This window comes from Acromyrmex echinatior, chromosome 13 (assembly GCF_024713525.1).
Source record: "Acromyrmex echinatior isolate Ae372 chromosome 13, ASM2471352v2, whole genome shotgun sequence".
NCBI lineage: Eukaryota > Metazoa > Arthropoda > Insecta > Hymenoptera > Formicidae > Acromyrmex > Acromyrmex echinatior.
This window is the reverse complement of record NC_141864.1, coordinates 11025334-11044370: the sequence shown is the minus strand read 5'-3', so window position 1 is coordinate 11044370 and position 19037 is coordinate 11025334. Positions and strand designations below refer to the sequence as shown.

The 19037-nt window shown below is 41.5% G+C and overlaps 2 protein-coding genes across 5 annotated transcripts; one reads left to right on the top strand and one right to left on the bottom strand.

The window, feature by feature from the left end:
- Positions 1–2: 2 nt before the first annotated feature.
- nonC (serine/threonine-protein kinase Smg1) lies at positions 3–18648 on the bottom strand. 2 transcript variants are annotated; one of them, XM_087412663.1, is made up of 16 exons: positions 18391–18648; positions 17178–17465; positions 16872–17095; positions 16413–16665; positions 16162–16291; positions 14712–16050; positions 14477–14633; positions 13836–14364; positions 13521–13708; positions 9387–13448; positions 8971–9244; positions 5650–5912; positions 5131–5407; positions 3114–5028; positions 1984–2970; positions 3–1897 (listed from the first exon to the last, which is right to left on the bottom strand). In XM_087412663.1, exons 2-16 carry the CDS (start codon positions 17402–17404, stop codon positions 1713–1715), a joined length of 11010 nt encoding a protein of 3669 aa, XP_087268789.1. In that variant the 5' UTR covers positions 17405–17465; positions 18391–18648; the 3' UTR covers positions 3–1712. The 2 variants fall into 2 exon arrangements, with proteins under 2 accessions (XP_087268789.1, XP_087268790.1); XM_087412664.1 differs by having other exon boundaries at positions 13836–14343.
- Positions 5982–8648, top strand: LOC105149276 (muscarinic Acetylcholine Receptor, C-type). Of its 3 annotated transcripts, none has more exons than XM_011061572.2 (5): positions 5982–6337; positions 6416–6521; positions 6932–7492; positions 7883–8045; positions 8187–8648. In XM_011061572.2, the coding sequence occupies exons 2-5, from the start codon at positions 6499–6501 to the stop codon at positions 8589–8591; spliced, it is 1152 nt and encodes a 383-aa protein (XP_011059874.1). In that variant the 5' UTR covers positions 5982–6337; positions 6416–6498; the 3' UTR covers positions 8592–8648. The 3 variants fall into 3 exon arrangements, with proteins under 3 accessions (XP_011059874.1, XP_087268796.1, XP_011059875.1); XM_087412670.1 differs by lacking the exon at positions 5982–6337 and adding an exon at positions 6581–6701; XM_011061573.2 differs by lacking the exon at positions 5982–6337 and having other exon boundaries at positions 6581–7492.
- Positions 18649–19037: the final 389 nt, after the last annotated feature.

Here is a 19037-nt window from a genome sequence, read left to right as displayed (position 1 = left end):
TATTTTCGTTTGTTTCCATGGTATGGTGCTTATTAATTCCAGCATATTGCATCAAGTAATATAGTAGAGATTTTACATTGTATGAAATTAATGGTGTTACATGATAGATAATGAATTTTTTCTCCGAATTTACACAAATAAAATCCGTCTATGCCAAAATTGTAATTTGTTCGTTGTGTAAAATTTGTCGAAATATTTTACGTTAGAAATAATTCAAAAGTGTATAGCCACGTATAAAATTTCATTGCTCTTCCACATAAAGAATCGCGTTGGCCGATTTTACTTTTATTTCCGTAACAAAATTTCGTATCATCTACAATACCTAATGACTAACATAAAATTAAATTTGCACAATTATCTTATAGAATTCCAAAATTAGTAATAAATGTTTGAGAAGAAACGAGTTCTCGTCATTTTACTTCTGCAATATGTGAGAAAATACTTATTACGCGACAATATTACTTAAATATTAAAAAATGATTGGGCGAAATATGCGACATCAGAGAATAGCGAGGACATATCGAATGTCAATGTTGGTTACGAAGCTGATGAATTTTTTCTTTCGCCCGGATCGTCCGATGTTAACGCCATGTTAGAAAAACTCAAACCGAGAACTCAAAAATCGATGCGGCAAACTTTAAAAGCTACACGTACTCACTACAGAAATAATTTTGTTAATTTTGTCCCGTTAATCGGCAATAAGTTGCGAGATTAAACGCACGAAATCATTAATTTTTTTAAATACGCACGCACGCACGCACGCGCGTCTAAATGTGTATGTACGCGCCGAGTTTGTTTAATTGTATATAACCCAATAATATTAGACTTTTAATCTCTGTTAAACTGAGTCTTTTTTTTCCTTTCTTTTCATCTCGGTTAAAACATAATGTTGCAATGGGGTATGTGTCATCTACATAATCTCTCGGATTCTAAATTAATCCTCAAGTGTGCTCGCGCGTATACACCGTACGTATATCTAGAGTTACATCGGTGCAAATATCGATTCAGATATCGATTAAAACGTCAGGTATGTATTCTCTTCCTGACACGATGGCATTACACGACGGCAAGTTCGTGCAACTCGTATTAGCCATCATACGGTAAATGTTGACAGCGCGACTGTTTATCGCAATTACCGTTATCATCAAGACTTTCATCATCTTCATTATCTTCATCATCGTCATCGTCGTCATCATCGGACTTTTGCCATCAATATCGTCAGCCGAACCTCTCGCGACTACACCGTTAGCGTAAGAATACATGGCCGATTCTATATTTCTCTCAAAAATTCGTGGCTCTTCCAAAAGAATACTACTACTTATCCGCATTTGTTCGAGGTTGCACATGCTCACGATTCTTGTTTCCTCTAAAAAAAAAGAAGGAGGGGAGAGGGAGGAAGAAGGGAAGAGACATTCCATCTTATCGCCAAGTCGACAGTAACAGATCGTAGCCTCGTTTTTGAGATAACTATAGAATCGGCATTCGGCACAGTGGGTTTTCAATTGTCGCGTCGGAAAGATCGATCCACGATCGAGCTATGAAACCGACATATTTCTCGGTTATTGCCGGAAATACTTCACCAGCTGGTTTCGAGCGGAGTGTTTTGTCTCCTACGGCGACATAGGGCGACGTAGGTACGACGGTACGAATTTGAGTACCGTGTGAGACGAGTGTCGAGCCATCGGGGCGCGCAAACGCCAGCCGTCGTTCGTTCAGACCCACGGTGTCCAGCCCTCGTACAACAAGGCCAGATTATCGTTGCTCTGTGCTTCACGTATCACGTATTCCACTTGTTCGGCCGTGGTATACTTGCGTGACGGTTGCGGATCGCGGCCCTCCAATTTCATACGCACGCGACGCCACACGTTCAGCGCGTAGGCGTTCCGCTCTTGCACGGCTACATAATAAGAAAAGAAAGAGAATTATGTTATGAGCGAAGTGTTGTCTATCAGTCGATAGAAAGAACACAAGATTAGAACCTACCCTTGCCCGTGGTCGGATCTCTGGCCAACACTGTCCCCTTCCTCGGACTCGGACATACACTGTTCTGTCGCACCAACTTGCCCTTCTTCCTCTTCTTTCTCTTCCTCGGCAGATTGCCTGCTGTAGGCTTCTCCGCGCTTTTCGTCGAATTCAACTTGCGCTCATTCGCAAACTCCAGCAATCGATTATACAGACTGGGCACTTTGATCGCCATCGCCTCCAATTCTTCCTTCATCGCCATGCCGCGAGCAGAGTCGAAATTCTCGGCTTCCAGTTCCTTCACCGCCGCCGAAATATTCTCCGTGAAAGACCGATAGGCAAACAGATAATCCTGCAGACCGTCGATATTCTCCTGCTTGGCCATTGTCTTTAGCAACGCTCTAACGTCCGACATTAATCGGTGATGCTCAGCGAGTACGTTCTGCAGATTCATCACTCGCTCCCTCAAATAGTCTTCGGCCGTGAAGAGAGCCTCTTGTTTCTCCTGCAGTTTCTTCTGAGTGTCGATTATCGCCTCGGATACCATTTTCTCGGCCTGCTTCAACCATGTGGCATCCACGTTGTTCTCCAACTGCAGCAACTGTACGAGGCTCTCTTCTGTCATGGTAACGGTAATGTTCAGGTTGACCGTCAATAGACAACTCTCCTCCCAGTGCTTGATCAATTTGACCAAGTTGGCATCGTGCGTCACACTCTCCGACGTCCTGGTTCTCAGAGCCTCGTAGTGCAGTATGGAATTGCACGTGTTGACTACCATCGCGGCTAAATTGTGTTGTCTAGTCAATTTATCGCACGACGATAATACCGCGTTGTCGAACGCGGACATGACTTCGCCCAGTGCTGGATTGGCGCCGGCAGCCCATTTGAGACGTTGTACAGCACTCGAAATGAGATTCTGTTGTTGCTCGCGTGCTTCGCACACTCGCGACTGCAAGTTTGACAATTTCGCTGCCTTTTTTCGTAACTCGAGCATGAAGGTAGAGCGATCTAAAAGAAACAAGGAAATTATTTCTGACTTGGTTAAAATTTAAAACAGGAGAGTTTAATTTTAATTCGTTAAACCTCTCTCGCGGGAGGTTCCGTACCGTAGCGATAAAATAAGCGACATATCGATCGATTAAAGGACTCACTCAAACGATTCATCGGATGCATCGGATTCATTGGATTCATTGGATTGATATTGGGTCTCATCATTAGGACATCTTCGTACAACCAATGATAAGCTGTCTGCTGAAGTTGAAGTCTCTGAAGACTGATCCTGGCTACCTTGGCGCTCTGTTGTGCCAATCTAGCAACCTGTTTCCGTCGCCAAGTGCTTTCCAAAGTGCTATTCAACGCACTCCCTTGCGTAAAGACCGAGCCCGAGAATAATCCCCTCTTCAAGCACAGATCTACCATCTTCCGACACAGCTCCTCTAGCGAGACCTTGCTTTCTGCTCCAATATCTCTCTGTTCAATCTCGGTAGTTACATTCAGACCCATTCGCTGCAGCAGGAAACACAGGGCGATCGCCAATGTCTGCGTCGTCACTCCGAGCAATTGCCTCGAAACGTAATCGGCAGTGAATAATCGGACGGGCTTGTTAAGCCGTTCATCGTCGTATACGTTTGCCAATCCGCCCTTGAATGCGGTAGCAATGTCCCTGCACATCATAAAGAACTCTTGTATAGTGTGCAATCTCTTGATTAGAAATATGTCTTCGAGGACTTGTCGGATCGCCTTGTTGAAAATGGGCACCGACATCTCCTTGGCCTCGCGTATCTGATCAATTTTCTTCCAATTCATCGGAATGTCCAAGGTGCTCAGGATAGCCACTAAGGCGTTACCTTCCATTTGCACTTTTTCAAACAAACCGTTGAAACCCATTAGTAACATTTGACCTGGCGTTAGACTTTCCTCTTGATTCAAATCCTGAACTTCCGCCTGTCGCGACAGTAACGCCTCGAATCGCAATCTTATGTTATTCACTATATTTTGTACTACCGCATGGGGGCTCTCCATCTCCATCACAGTGAACCGGAGATGCATCTCAAGCTGCGCCAAAATATCACCGAGCGGTATTCCGGTCAGTATTATAATCTCGTCGAGTTCGCTTATCATCCGCATGACACTCGGCTCCTCCGTGATGATAGTCTTCATCGCTTCTGGCAATATGATAGTTTGAAAGTTGTAATTGAGATCCTGTAGACCCTTGTAAATACAATCGGCGCTTCTCAGGCACTTGAATATCAGCGCAATCTTGGGATCGGTATTGTTCATCTTGTGGCTCTCTGGTATCAGCGCGATGAACTCGACAATCAACGACGACACCAGACGCATGTCGTCCAGGAACCAGTCCCCCTCGCGGGATGTAAGATCCACTAAGCAATCTCCGGCGCACTTGGCAGCGCCCTCCATCATCAAATATCGCATGTTCAAGGAACAGAGCGCGGTGATATTGACACATTCGAACGCTTTCTCCGCACCCTTTTCCCGCCGCAAAAATCCGGTAATTTGTGCTCTTGACTCGGCATATGCCTTCTCAATTCTATTGCCGGCTTCCGGCAAGCCTTGGGATACTGTCCTCTCATAAGCTTTTTTGTATCTTTCGCTAGACTCATTCAAGATCACTTCCATTTGATACGAAAAGGTTATTATCTGCTGAACCTGCGGATTGTTCGGATTGATTGGATTTAGACTGGCTTCGAACCGCGCCATGATTTCATGACACGCCTCGACGGTACCCGTGGCTAACAGCTCGCTCGCCCAAGTGTGATAGAGCACGACACGGTGTTGCGACAAAATGCTTAGAGGGTACAGGTTGCAGATGGCGGAATATTGGCTCAACAGCTCTAAACATTTGCTTATGGAGAAGGCCTGATCGGTAGCCAGTTGCATCAGCTCGTTCTCCGACTGTTCGCATTGCACTATCATCTGACTTTGTCCGGCGTTTTGCAGAAATTCCTTCACGAGGTCGAACACTACGTGATCTTGTTGATTGGTCAAGTTTCCCAATTCCGCCAGCCACTGTCCAAGTTGGGATCCTCGTACTGCGGCCAGCGCGATCTGAAAAAAAAAAAAAAAAAAAATAACGAATCATCAAATAAAATATCGCGCAGAAACATTATATAATCGAGATTGCGATTGTGCTCGAGAGCGTCAACTCACATTGTGCATATTTATCTGTTTCTCGCACTCCTCTATCTTCTCCTTCAAGCCTGTCTTTGCCTTCTCATGAGAATCTCGTGCTCGTTTGAACGAATTGTATCGCTTAACTAGCGAATATAACGCGTGATTCCGACCGATTGCCTGCGCCTCTTTCACTAGCGCGAGCTGCTGATGTCGGTCCTGCAATAAATCCTGGCACTGACGCGACGCTTCGGTCGCCTCGATCCAGCTGTTCAAGTGATGGCACAGCAGCGGCAAGTTTTTAGCCAATTCATCTCTGATTCCATCCCATGAAAGTATTACAAGTTATTCCTCATACAAACGGAGGATAAATGCAAATAACGATACAAAAAAGATACAAGTTGAAGTACGTAAAGAAGCTAGATTGAAACTTTTTCATCATTATCGAAGCCTTTTACCATAGTAGTGGATTCGATAGTGGATGTTGAAAGGGAAGAAGAGAAATGTATGTTTTTTTTTAAATAGTAGGAAAGTAAAATAGAAATATTGTTCTCTCACCGATTAGCTAGCCACTCGGCGCGCATCTCCGCCGTTCTTACTGCAAACATTGCACGCGTGAGCTCCTGCTCCAACTGTTTTCTTCCAACGCCGGTGCATCTCGCTCTAGCCTGACAAGCACCGTAACTCGCTATGCTGGTGTCCGCGCCCGCCCGCCAATCTACCAAAGGATCGTAGACGAACGCCTCCAGCAAGGTCAATAGCGTCTCGCGGCCTCTACGCATCACTCTTAGAGTATGCTCGGAAGCGAACCTAAATATACCCTGGACATAAATAGTGATTTCTACCATTATATATATATATATACATATATACATACGTACTATTTATAGATGCTGGAGCATTGCTACGGAATATAACAACACACGTGATCACTCATGATTGTGCATTCGTTCATCTCCCATCGACCTTTTACGATTACCGGACAAGCCGCTGATAGCGCCGGCTGATAATTTAATATGGCAGTTCTTTCTTTGCCAGGGAAACCATTAAATGAATAGATAAGTAAAAGCACTCCTGGACAAGGTACCAGCGTGTCGTATCTGCCAAATCGTTTTGTATCGATCTACGCTCTCATGTGCGAGAGATATCGCAGCTATTGTGAAGGCTAACGCCGCATCATTAACAACTAAACTACATTCCAAATTATTAACTTGTTTCCTCTAAAAAGTGACGAAACAAACGAGAGGTATCGTTATTTTTCGTTTTGAAAATCAGAATTGCTGCTTATATTTGCGGAAATTAATTTATTATGAATATTTCGTAGGTTTACGTAATCGTAATGCACAATTCGCAGTGTATCTTGACATTTCGTAGAGTATCATCGAAAATCCATTTCTTTCCGTGTGTATGTACGCGTATGCGTACGAAAGGTAAGTAATATTAACGATATTAGCTGACTGATCGTTTTTCACATATTTCATATTTTTAGCGTACAAGTCATTCCGATGGTTTTACGAAACTGAAAAAACGATCTCGTAAGACACAAATGGCCATGACTGATGTATAAAGTGTGCCACGAAGAAGACATATATCCTCAGTTTAATTTCTCTGTAAATGGATGCATCCGGATGCAAGTTTTCTTATTCCTAAAAGAATTATTACTATTTGTTCTTTGATCATTTTTAAGAGAAACTTTAATGGGAAGCCGTAAAAAGGAATCTTATATGTTTAAATTCGAGTGCAAACTTGAAAAATTCTTTTTCTACTAACTATTTACTTAAAACACGCATACACATGCGCACATAATATATCTATACGCAAATTTCAAGTTTCTTTTCAGAACTGTGTACTCGTATTTGGAGGAAAGCGACATTATTGAAATGAACACGGCCGATTCGTCGGAAGCAAACAGCACCGATAATGAACAGAACAGTTACGTGTTATGGATCTTGCTGGACTGTTTCCTGTTTGTTGCAATCATATTGGGGAATATCCTGACAATATTGGCCATCACGTGGGCTCGTAAGCTCCGAAGCGTCATTTCGAATTACTTTATCCTAAACCTAGCGATATCGGATTTTATGGTGGGCATAACGGTACCGTATCATTTGGCGTTTTACGTGGACAGTGCGTTACACCGCAACAAGTCGGTGTGCATCTCGCGTTTCGTCATGTTTATCTTAGCCTGCGGCGGGAGCATATACAATCTCATAATGATCGCCATAGACCGATACGTCGCTATTGTGCATCCATTGAGCTATAACGCATACGCGACCAAAAGACGCGTGCTGCTGATTATAGTCGTCGCTTGGATATGCACTATGGGCGTGTCATCGATTCCGATATATTGGAATTGGTTCGATAAGTCACCCTCGTGTGAATTGGAAACGGTATTGCCGAGGTACACCGCATCTATTCTACCGCTATTCTACCTCTATTCTATCGATTCTTCGTTTTCAATATTCCATGCGTAATACGCATGAGAGCTGCGTAATCACACATTTATTATTTCACATTCGATAATTGTCATAAAAAGAAAATTATTAGGTGTTGGAATTAATTCGTAGCGTTTTACAAGTGATGGGAAGTACTTTCATTAATGTATTTTTTAATGCTCATGTGAAATAAATAACATTCTTTCATTAAAAACGCTACGAATTAATTCCAACACCTAATAATTGTTTTCGATCGATCGAGTTTATTATTTGAAAGCAGCTGCTCACGTGCGACTGTATATAAAAAATTGTATATATAAAAATTTATATCATAAATTAATACATTATTTTGGTAGATATTACATAGTGGCTATACAGATACCGGCATTCTTTCTCAGTTGGATAGCAATGTTTCTGCTATATTGGAAAATTTGGAGAGAAGCGCATATGCACGCGCGTCGCATGAACCTCGGCGTCATTCCGAATATCGCTGAGAAAAACGATCGCAAAAGCGTACAGGTATAGTATTATATGACATATTATGTTTTAAATCAAGGTATAAAGGTACAGAAAACTGAATTTGTTGCAAAGATGAATTAAAAGTTTTACAAGTGTAGCGATATTAACGAGTGATAATAATAACAATAATGTTCGGATTAGGTGGTACTGCTGATATTGGGCTGTTTTTCGATCTGTTGGTTTCCTTATTTCATCATAGTTTGCATGCGAACCTTTGGTTGGAAAACAAAGTCGTTAACGATTTGGTACAAATCTACATTCGCATTGGCCATTGCTAACAGCGGAATGAATCCCTTCATATACGCGTGGAAAAATACCAACTTTCGTAAGGCCTTTCAAAAGATTTTACATTTTAAATCGCCCAATAGCAATTTCAACTCCAGTTTCAAAATGTACTTGGAAAAACAACGAAAGTTAAATAATCAGGCAGATATACAAGATAGTCAGCATACAAATACAGGAAGAAACAACAATTCGCACAAATGTTCACCCGAGCGCCAATCTGATCATGCAGAAGAAAACAGAACGGAAAACACAATTTTTTAAATATCATTCGTCTCATCATTTAACTAAAAGTTATCTAATAGAAGAACAAATTGTAAATTGTAAATTTCATTTTCCTTCAATCATTTATCCCCCCTCCCACCCCTCTCTCTTTCTCTCAACTGAAAATATTAAAATGAAGAAATTATAAATGTATATATAAAGAATTGTAAACACAAGAGACATTCGTTAGACGCAAAATTAAAACATTTCGAGTGCGAGTGTGTAAAAATTTCCAAAATCGATGCAGTTTCCGAGGATATTAAAATTTTATAATCGTAATTGGACTTTTGTTATAACTAGAATTAAAAAGTACCAACTATTCATTATTTCTTCACCTTTTCCGATAAGATTTTCTCGATAAGATTATCAGAAGACTTACCTCGACTCCGGTTACTCCTAAAGCCGTTTTAATATTTGGCGTCATACGGAATGGCACCTTTTCCGGGACACGTAAAGTTTTTCCCTTCTCGAAGCAGACATTGTAATCAATGTGTACAACTTCGCCGGTGTTAAGGTCAACGAGAACGTTATCCAAATGCCTGTCGCCTAAACCTATGATGTAGCCAATTATGGACATTACGGCAACAGAATATGAGTAGTTCTTGGTAGCTTGCCACCAGCTGCCGGCATTGATACTGTTACACCAGATCTCTCTGCAATGCATATTGGGAAGATAAAGGGAAAATATGAGAAAAATAAATACAGAGAAAGAGAGAGAGAGAGAGAGAGAGAGAGAATAGATGTCGAAAGATTCTATTGAAAAGTACACTAATGCTCATTTTTATTACAACTAACTTTGCCAGTAGATCCTTCGGAGTCTCCCTCATTAATTCCTCCAAAACTTTTTTCAGTACATGAATAGGCCACTCCTTTCGATTCTCCAAGCCGATCCCGCACTCTTTCAACAACGGCGTCAACTTGTTGTAAAACAGTTCTGACGGTCGCATAATAGCAGAATTGCCGCCACCAGTCTTGCTGACGGCGCACTCACGCTGCTGCCATCGCTTATAAAGTATAAACAGTGGCGTAACGCCGTCGACCCATTGAATAAGACCGGATCTAGGACCTAAAGGGATCACTGAATAGTGCCGCGCTCTGTAGACCTTGGTATCGCTATTCTTTGACATCATAGTGTTACATATACTCAGGAATTGCATTATCCTCTCGTCCAGATGCAGATCCTCTAGTCCCTTGAACAAATACGTATAAACGTGGCCGTCGGATCCGTGGAATATCAATTTTTTAGGCTTTGTCTTCGTCGGTAGAATCTGAACATTATTATCCACCGACATAATGGTGACGATTCTGTTATCGATGGCAGCGACGCCCGGCATGGCGATACGGGTGTCCTTCAGATTAGCCAGAATAGGACTGATGTCCATCATTGACAGAGAATAAGCGGCTCGTCGGTGTACGCGTTGTGCTAACTTGGTTTCCAAATGTTTCAAGGCCAAACTGGCCATTTGGGGCTTTGCTGGATTCTTGGGATTGTTCAATCGATTTATCACCTCCTCTATAGAAGCACCAAACTTCTCCTGAAAGGTCTTCTCGTGTGGCGTCTCGGCAGGTACAGACGTCATAGATAGCAGATTCTCTAATATAAATGTAATTGGCTTCAAAATAATCCTATGCTTCTCCGCGATCAATTTATCCTTCTCTTCGAGCGTAAGCCATATATTGTCCTGCACCCGCTGAATCTCAATTTCTAGCTGCTCGAATCGTTTGGTAATCTCGGTGTGATGTTGGCACAATGTTGCCAACCACAGTTCGTCCCACAACAATGTGATTCGTCTGAGTTCCTTCACTAGCACTTTCACTTGAATCACCGAATCCTGTATACGATTCGAGAGACAATCGACTAACTGCGAGAAATAGGAATCCATGAAACTCTCATGTTCGTCGTTATATGCAATTGCTTCCGCTACTGTCTTTTCTTCATCGTCGTCATCGTCCTCCTCCTTCTCTTCCTTCTCTTGCTCCTCTTCATCATCCTCCTCCTCCTCCTCTTCCTCTTCCTCCTCCTCCTCCTCCTCCTCCTCTTCCTCCTCCTCCTCCTCCTCTTCTTCCTCTTCCTCTTCTTCTTCCTCCTCCTCCTCTTCCTCCTCGTCCTCCTCTTCCCCATCATCATTCTCCTCTCCTTCTTTTCCCTCTCGTTTCTCCATAACAGCATTCAAATCTACATCATTCTGCGAGCTATCATTGTCATCGGGCTTTTCGTAAGGGCTTACGACCTTGCCGTACATCTTCTTCTGCCCAGATACTGCGCCCACCACGGCCGGGAACGTAATCAAATGCGGCGAATTCTCGGCCACTCGACACAACAGCTCGGATACCTGTGTCCTCACGTACGTCTCAGGATGACTGAGTCTCGAAAATAACTGCGGTATAATCTCTTTCCATGGCGCGGTCGGGGTTGCCGAGAGACCGGCTTCGAGGACATTCTGCAATTCGAGAGCGTGCTTCACCACGAGTCTCAGTAATCTCAACGTTGCCGTGATGGTGTCGCACTCGTTGCTGTCATTATTCGCTAATTGCAAATATTTGAAGTATGCATTCGCTGAAAGCTCGTAATATGAATAGATCCTTTTCTGCGCCTGTCGCCAGATGTCAACCAGCATACCGAGATGTTCGTTGCTGGCGTGACTTAAGACCGACACGTTCCTCAGTTGATTCTCTATCATGTCAGATGTGTTTATGTCGTTCATGTCAATATCGCCCTCGTCCTCGGGTATGGTTTTGTTCTGGCTTAGTATAGAGAAAATGGTGTTGAGATCAGTTTCGGCTATATCCATCGGCAGTAACGACTGTATGTTTATCCGGTCAGTATCCGTCAATTGACCAGAATTGGAGTTATCCACAATCTTCCGGCCCCATTTGTAACACCAAGCGGCAAAACTGGACCAGGCACGCGGCAGATCCGGACACTGATTTACGCCAAGTTGCATCAGTTTACCGATTATCATGTCCGACGTAGGAATCAGATCGATCGTCTCGCCAAATAGTTTATCCATCAGGCCATCGTTGTGCATAGCTTCGAATCGGAGCAATTCCTCCAATTGAGGATTCTCCTTCACGTTTGTGTCCTGTTGTATCCACTTACCCAGGGTAAGCAACAGCTTGGTTCCCGTTTCCCGTAAATCGGCAGACTGCTCGCCACTGACGATCGCTTGCGAAATCCCCAACGCGGTTACGCAACACATCCTCAAAGCCTCGCTCGTCTTCTCCATGTCATACAATAATTTCGACAATTCTCTGAATGCGCGCATACTACTCTTAGTCCATTTCACATGGATAGGCCCGTTCAGCATGCCGTTTGTGATCTCGGTGAAAGTGCAAGCGGTCGGATTCTCCAGTCGAATGAGGTCTTGCTCCGATTTCAAGTACTTGACCATCTCTCGTTTCGCTAAATTAAAGTTGCCTTCTTTCCTGGCCGTTCTGACAACATGTAATCGTAGACTGTCCACCTCCGTAGAGCCGCTGTCGCATGCTTGATCCAGATACTCGGACCACCACAATACCTGCGTTAAAATATTGGAATTGATATTACTCACTTTATCAACCTTGTATAATTCGAAAACGTTCTTGTCCTTCTTGCCGTGCGATATGTTCTTCAACCCCGTCGCAGAATACTGAAGCAGTATAGCATCACTGAGATACTCCGACGGCACATTCCGCAATCCGTCCTGCATCATCTTGGCCGCAACCTTTTGGCATCTCTCAATAATACTATCATCAAACGAATCATCGAATTCGTTAAGGCGAATTCTGAGTGCAACGTTCGTCAAACTGTTGCTGCATGCAGCCAGCGTTTTTGCGCAGCTCCAATTACTTTTCTTCTCCAGCAGGTTCCAATTCGACAATTCGTCCAAGCAGATCAGTTTGCCCTCCTCGAACTTTTTCAGACAATCCGCCTGCTGCGGAACAATATTTTCTGCAATTTGCTTCCTCACGGCGGCATAATTCTCTTGCGTCAGTATCTCGGTCTCTCGTGATTTCCATTCCACTAATCCAGACCAGTCACTGACCGCTTTATAACAAATGGAAAGTCTTTGCATGCAGAAGCCCAGCACTTGACTGTCGCTCTCGAGTCTCGCAGTTCTGCCGCCTTCGTCGTCGTTTGTTTTAACGTGATCATGATCGTCGACGATTTGCTTGTAGGCATCCGCCGCTGATTCGTAACGCCCGGCAGCCTCCTCCATCGCTGCTTTCAACCAGGAGAACTGTCTGTCCTTGCTCTTGGTGTAAAGGTAGAGCCCCTGCAACGCCTCCGCTTCGCCGAGCGCGACCATCGCCTGCGTAGTCCACAATGTTGCCCTCTCAAATTCGATACCTTGTGTATTATCAGCATTGCTCAAATCCTCTAGTAATCTCTGACCGTTTCGCAGCGCACTCGTCGCTAGGCCGGAGTGCAACGAGACTACGCATAAGGCCAACCGTATGCGATTCAGCCATTCCTTGCACGTCGACTTGTTCGTATGAAAAAAGGTTCTGACTGGTTTTGACAGTGGTAAGAGCGCCATCGCGCAACCATCGGCCGCATTGTGAATCACTCTTTCCAAATGTTCCAGGAACTCGATGAAGAGTCGTACTCGCGTATGCTCGTGCAAGATGCGATCTAATTCCTGGCTCTCTAATCCCTGCTTCTTCACCACGTCTAGGTTGTGGCACGATATCTCGCGAGCCAGAATCTTCAGAGCACTCTCGATCGACGTAAACGTTTCCTGTGGCTTCCCTAGAGAAGTACGTAGCTTGTTGAGGACACAATGTTGCGCAGCCTCGAAACCGCTCCAGAAAAACAGAAACGAACAATTTGCCAATGCCAAATCATACATCCTCGCTGTAGTTCCGTTCTCTGGTCTGCACGGAGAAACGTTTCGTGTGATTATCACCGTTTTCGCGAAAGAATAATCTTGGATAAAGAGTACTTACACAGCTGGCCAACATAAAGTAAATATTTCCGATAACCCGGATGCGTCGAGATAATGTTCTTGCAGTAGAAAAGCCATGTACGTTTTGAAATGCTGCGCCAACAATTCCCCATTGTTGTTACTTCGCATGTGCAATCTTTGAGCGAGAATCAATGATTCTGTCGAATAAGTCACGATCTCTCGCACCTTCTACATCACACAACAGTCAAGACAACATTTAAATATAAAAAACATTTAAATATGAAATGAGAAAGAGATGTTAACTTTAAGTTTCGACAAGTTTCGACAGAACTACATTCAGAAAGACTGCACTTACCTTGGTGTCTGAGAATAAATGTTGTTTGTTCAATTTTGATAAAACAATGTTAATGGGCATACACATTAGCAGCGCGCCGTATTTTTCGCGGATCGTTTTGTTGCACGAAGTCAAATGCAAAGTCGCTAGGTCCACAATACTCAAATAGGTCTCTTGCTTCCATACCACATCCTTTGCGGTCATTAACATTTCGAAGAGATTGCATGCCGCGCTCGCAACATCGTCATTCGTCGTAGCGCCACAATTGATTAAACTCGCAATTATACTTTGACATTCCTGAGTTTCGCTCAAGATTCCGATATATTTTTCAGACTGTATGCAAATCTCTTGCAACCAAGTGGACAAAAGGAGCAAAGTGCATGCGGGCGTATTTTTGTTATATGTCTTTGCTATCAAATTGAGAATTATAGACAAATGACCGCTGGCTGGTGAAGTAGTTGGTACATCCAAAGTCCCGGGAAACATATCCATCGGGCGAGAAGCGGTAGTACCTGTTATCAAGCTGGAGCTTGAAACGAAGTGATTGTACCTGTTAACATACACACACACACACACACACAAATCGACACACACGTTAAAATTATATATTCATTCGTTAAATTATCGAAAGAGAGTACTAGGAATAGTAAGTTTCATTCTACCTGGAACAATGCGCATAGAGCAAATACAGAATATTATATTGCAAAAATGGACTCGCTGTAGACAGTGCAGTGTCGTATGGTTTTAACCTGACTGCGAGAAGTTCCAAGATACTGGGCTTTAAAGCCCACATTCCAATAATCGAATTACTTGCGTTTGCTAAAAAAGGTATAAAAGCGCTTATTATACGTTTTCTCGTTCTTTTTATACCGATTATTGCGGCGTGTATATGCTCACCTATGTCCGAAAGCGCACGTAGGATGAACGTAACTACAATCTCAACGTCACTTTTCGTATATTGCAAATCGTTCAACGGATTGTCTGCAACCAAAATATCTATATCGGATAATATAAGTTTATAAGCTATCTCCAAATCCGCTAATATATAGCGATAAGATTCCTGTAATAATGGAATATTCTTTAGGCTCAGAAGGCTGTGATATACGCTCAAACTCGCGTTTTGAATGGTAATGGAATTTCGGAATCTTAATTTTAGCAGCATCGAATTCTTGCCAAGTAACGTGTGCACCAATTCCAATGGCAGGTTCGCAGATACCTCCTTTATTATTTTTGATATGATACTCAACATGGAAATAATGGTATCGTCCCAAAAGATATTAACTCTTTGTAACTGAAGATCGATAAATTTATAGAGAAGCTCGTGATTCTTTGTGACTCGACTTTGAAGATAACCAAGGAGCAAGAAGGCGCATTCATTCGCGACTACAATCAATTCTTCCTTTTCTTCCGACAAGTTTTCAATCTGTTTGACTTTTGGTTCCATCGATCGCATTACACTCATTAACAACTGTCCTTTCTCCTTGGACAGAACGTTTCCTTTGTCAGAAGCTATCTTGAAATTCTTCTTATCATTTTTCTTATTTATAGTTAATGACTTTATCATCTTAATAAGATTTTCCTCAGTAACGTCGTCTTTACTAAAATGTTTGGAAAGTATCTCGACATGTTCTTGCGACGAACTCACGTTTCTTACATATTTGATCAAATTTTCTGGATTATTAAATATCTTGAGCCAAGTGTCGTTATCCTCTTCCAATTCGATCGCTTTGACAACGGTCTTTAGCATTTTTGATAGACAATTTGTTAGGAAAGACCATTGTACATTGGGTGCAAGATTTGGATTCAGATGCTCGGCTACGCTCTTCGTTACCGTATTAAAGACGGATATTAACGACGTAATTCGCAGAATGCATTCTCTCGGTGTCGGGGATCCATCATCGCCAGGCGAAGTACGGCCGGATTCGGGCGAATTCAATTCCTCGTCGTAGCTTTCCATATCCTCCAAAAATTGTCCTAATAACGTTAGAGTAAACTGCAGATCCGCTATCCAGAACGAGCGCAACTTTTGCAAACATCGACTCGCGTAAATGACAACTGACTTTTGTTGCGTGGAATCGATGTGCCAACCCACAAGTATATCCACAGTGTCGCGGAAGTGGTTCGTGAACGTTTCTGGATAAGAATCTATGATAAGTAATATAGCATCCACAGTTGCTACCAGTAAGTCTGCTCTGTCGACATTCTCTAATATTGACTGTAATTGGGACATCATCGGCTATAATGCAATTACGAAAAATTGATTAATATCTATTGTTATGTTAAAACGAAAGCAACAATTAGAAATTATCAAGATTTTTTAATATATGTACATAAATTTTTTATTTACCATGGAGAATTCCTTCAATTTTGATATCTCAGAGTCCATCTTGAGTGTCTCGATAAGTGACTTCATTAACAGGCATTTCACATCATCTTTATGCTCCAATGAATATTTATTAAAAATCCAGTCCATATATCTAGAAAACATACACACAAGTTTTGTACTGTTTAATTTTCTTACTGTTCCAAATCACACGTGAGGGAATAAAGAGATACAGAATATATCTTTTACATATTCATATTGGAATGTGCACATACCTTTTAAAATCTTGTTCCACCACATATCCAATTCGACCCAAACACTTTGCAACCTGTTGTTTTGCCTCCTGACCAGGACCAGAATGCAAGAAATCTAACAGACTTTCACAAATAGTTTCCAAGTTCCGTCGTATGTATCGTTGATTTTCATGTGCGACGATACTTTCTTGCACTTGCTTGCAAAGTACCATGAGATGATCGTAATCATCTTCACGGCATAATCGTCGCAAAAGCTTAGAAATTCTCGAGTCCTCTAAAACAAGAGAGAGAAAGAGAGAGTAGAGAAATTTCTTCAAAGAACAAAATTCCAGCAGAAATATTACGCACGCGCGCGCGCACACACACACACACACACACACACACACACACACACACACACACACACACACACACACACACACACACACACACACACACACACACACACACACACACACACATATAAATGTAATAAATTACCATTTATTCTTTTATCATCGTAGTATTTGCCCTGTGCGTTCTCATGATTTTTCAACGATTCTTGAAACTTGGATCTAGATGTAGAGTGATAGCTGGACTCTGAATTTGATTCGCGATCATTGAGGGTCTTTTTAAAAGCCCTCCCACGTGTTCCACCCCTAGCACGATCTGTAGAGCTACCGCCACGTGCCATTCGAAATTCATTTCTTGGAAGACCGCTAAGTCTGTTGCATTATTTCTTTTTAATTACCTTGATTTACTAGAGATATCATGACAAGAGTATAATTGAAACAAAAATGATGATACCTTGGCTTAAATCTTGCAAAACTGTAATCTGAGGAATAGTTGGGGTTTCGCTGACAAATGACCAGAGTGCTGCGTGGTACATTAAGATCATTGACACTATAACCACTTATCACGCCACTATCTTCTTTCTCTATTTCTCCTCCCTGATTTATAGACTCGTCTTGAGTCTCAGCACACTTGGAACCACGTAGCCTCGTGCTAGTATTAGAGTTCCCACAGCTATTCATTACATTACTCTGCAAGTGGTCTGCATGACCCACACTTAATAAATGTGTAACGTGTGGTTATCTAGAGAAAAGATTATTAATTATGAAATTGCTTACACATAATTATAAAAATAAACATTATAGATTAAAAAGTATTAAAGTTGTTAGTAAAGAAAAAAAATTATAAGTCTTATTTCCACTATCCTTTGTACTATCCTTTCAAATAATAATTCACACTATAGATGAATGTATATTTAAAAAAATATACATTCTACATACTGTAACAAGAAAATTAATAAAATATATTACATACATACGCGTACACACACACACACACACACACACAAATATATAAAATATATATAAAAGCTCCCTTTTATTTATATATATATATATATATATATATATATATATGTATATATAAATGGGAACTTTTGGGATCAAAAATCTTTCTTCTACAATATTTATCAGCATTGATAAATATATATAAAATACTGACGTGAGAGACAATTATATAAGGTAAAGTACAAAGTTATACGATCCAAATATTCTCAATTATACATATAAAGTATATTATGTCATATTAAGTTATCAAAAACAATATAATTCAAAACGTCCATATTTCTTTCACTAGGGGTTATTCCAGTTTTTATCTCACAAAATCAAACGAGTATTTTTAAAAAATAAGATTATGTGGAAAAATTTTGTAATATAGTAAACAATTTGTGTCATGAATTTCATTTTTTTTTCTTGTAGCGTGTTTAGTATCAAAGTGTTATCTTAAAATTTTCTAAAAATCATGAAATCCATGAAACCACATGGAGCATCGCGAGCACCATGAATCGTAGCAAATTTAAATGGCATTAACCGCGTTCTCGATTTTATGATGTTGACATATCTTTCGCGCGAACAGCATCTGTTGCTGATAACATTACCGTCCTTCTCCTCACTTCTGAAACTCTTAGCAAAGCATTTAGGTTTAGGTTTTACGAAAAATAATTTCTCACCAATCTTGTGCAAATCTCGTGTAAATGAACGATCAGCTGTGCAGAATGTGAGTAAGGCCAGCAAATTTGTAGTTTCGTATCGTCTCGCGAAAATACAAGTACGAAAATGCAGATTTGAAGGTTATGAGAGGACACATTCAGTGTTCATCCACTTCCTTGGATTTTTATCTTTTCTTCTCTAGTTAGAATCACTTCGATGTGCCAGTACACGCCATCACACCAACCGCATGTATACATACATACATACATACATTCATAATACATAATGTCCTAGCCTATCGTTACTTCTAGAGAGTTTCGTTTCAGCATAAAGTCTTTAAGCCTTTAAAGGTAGTATTTCATACTGATGCTCGATCGCTCGATATTCGTTTTTAGCATTAAAATAAGCCACGCGGATGAAATTGATGCATATCAAGCATTAATTTTGATCAAGAGATCTGTTTTGATTCGAAATTAGTGTCGAAGGTCAGCATGAAAACATACCTTTACTTTCTCGCGTGTGCGATTATCAATTATCTCCGTCAGAGAGAAACTTGTCAATTATTAATGATGCTCTTTATATTGTATAATATTTTTTGGGTATGGTCAAACGTATGATGCTGCAAACGCTTTGAAGCGTTTTTTAACTGGTCAGTTTGTAAAATTCT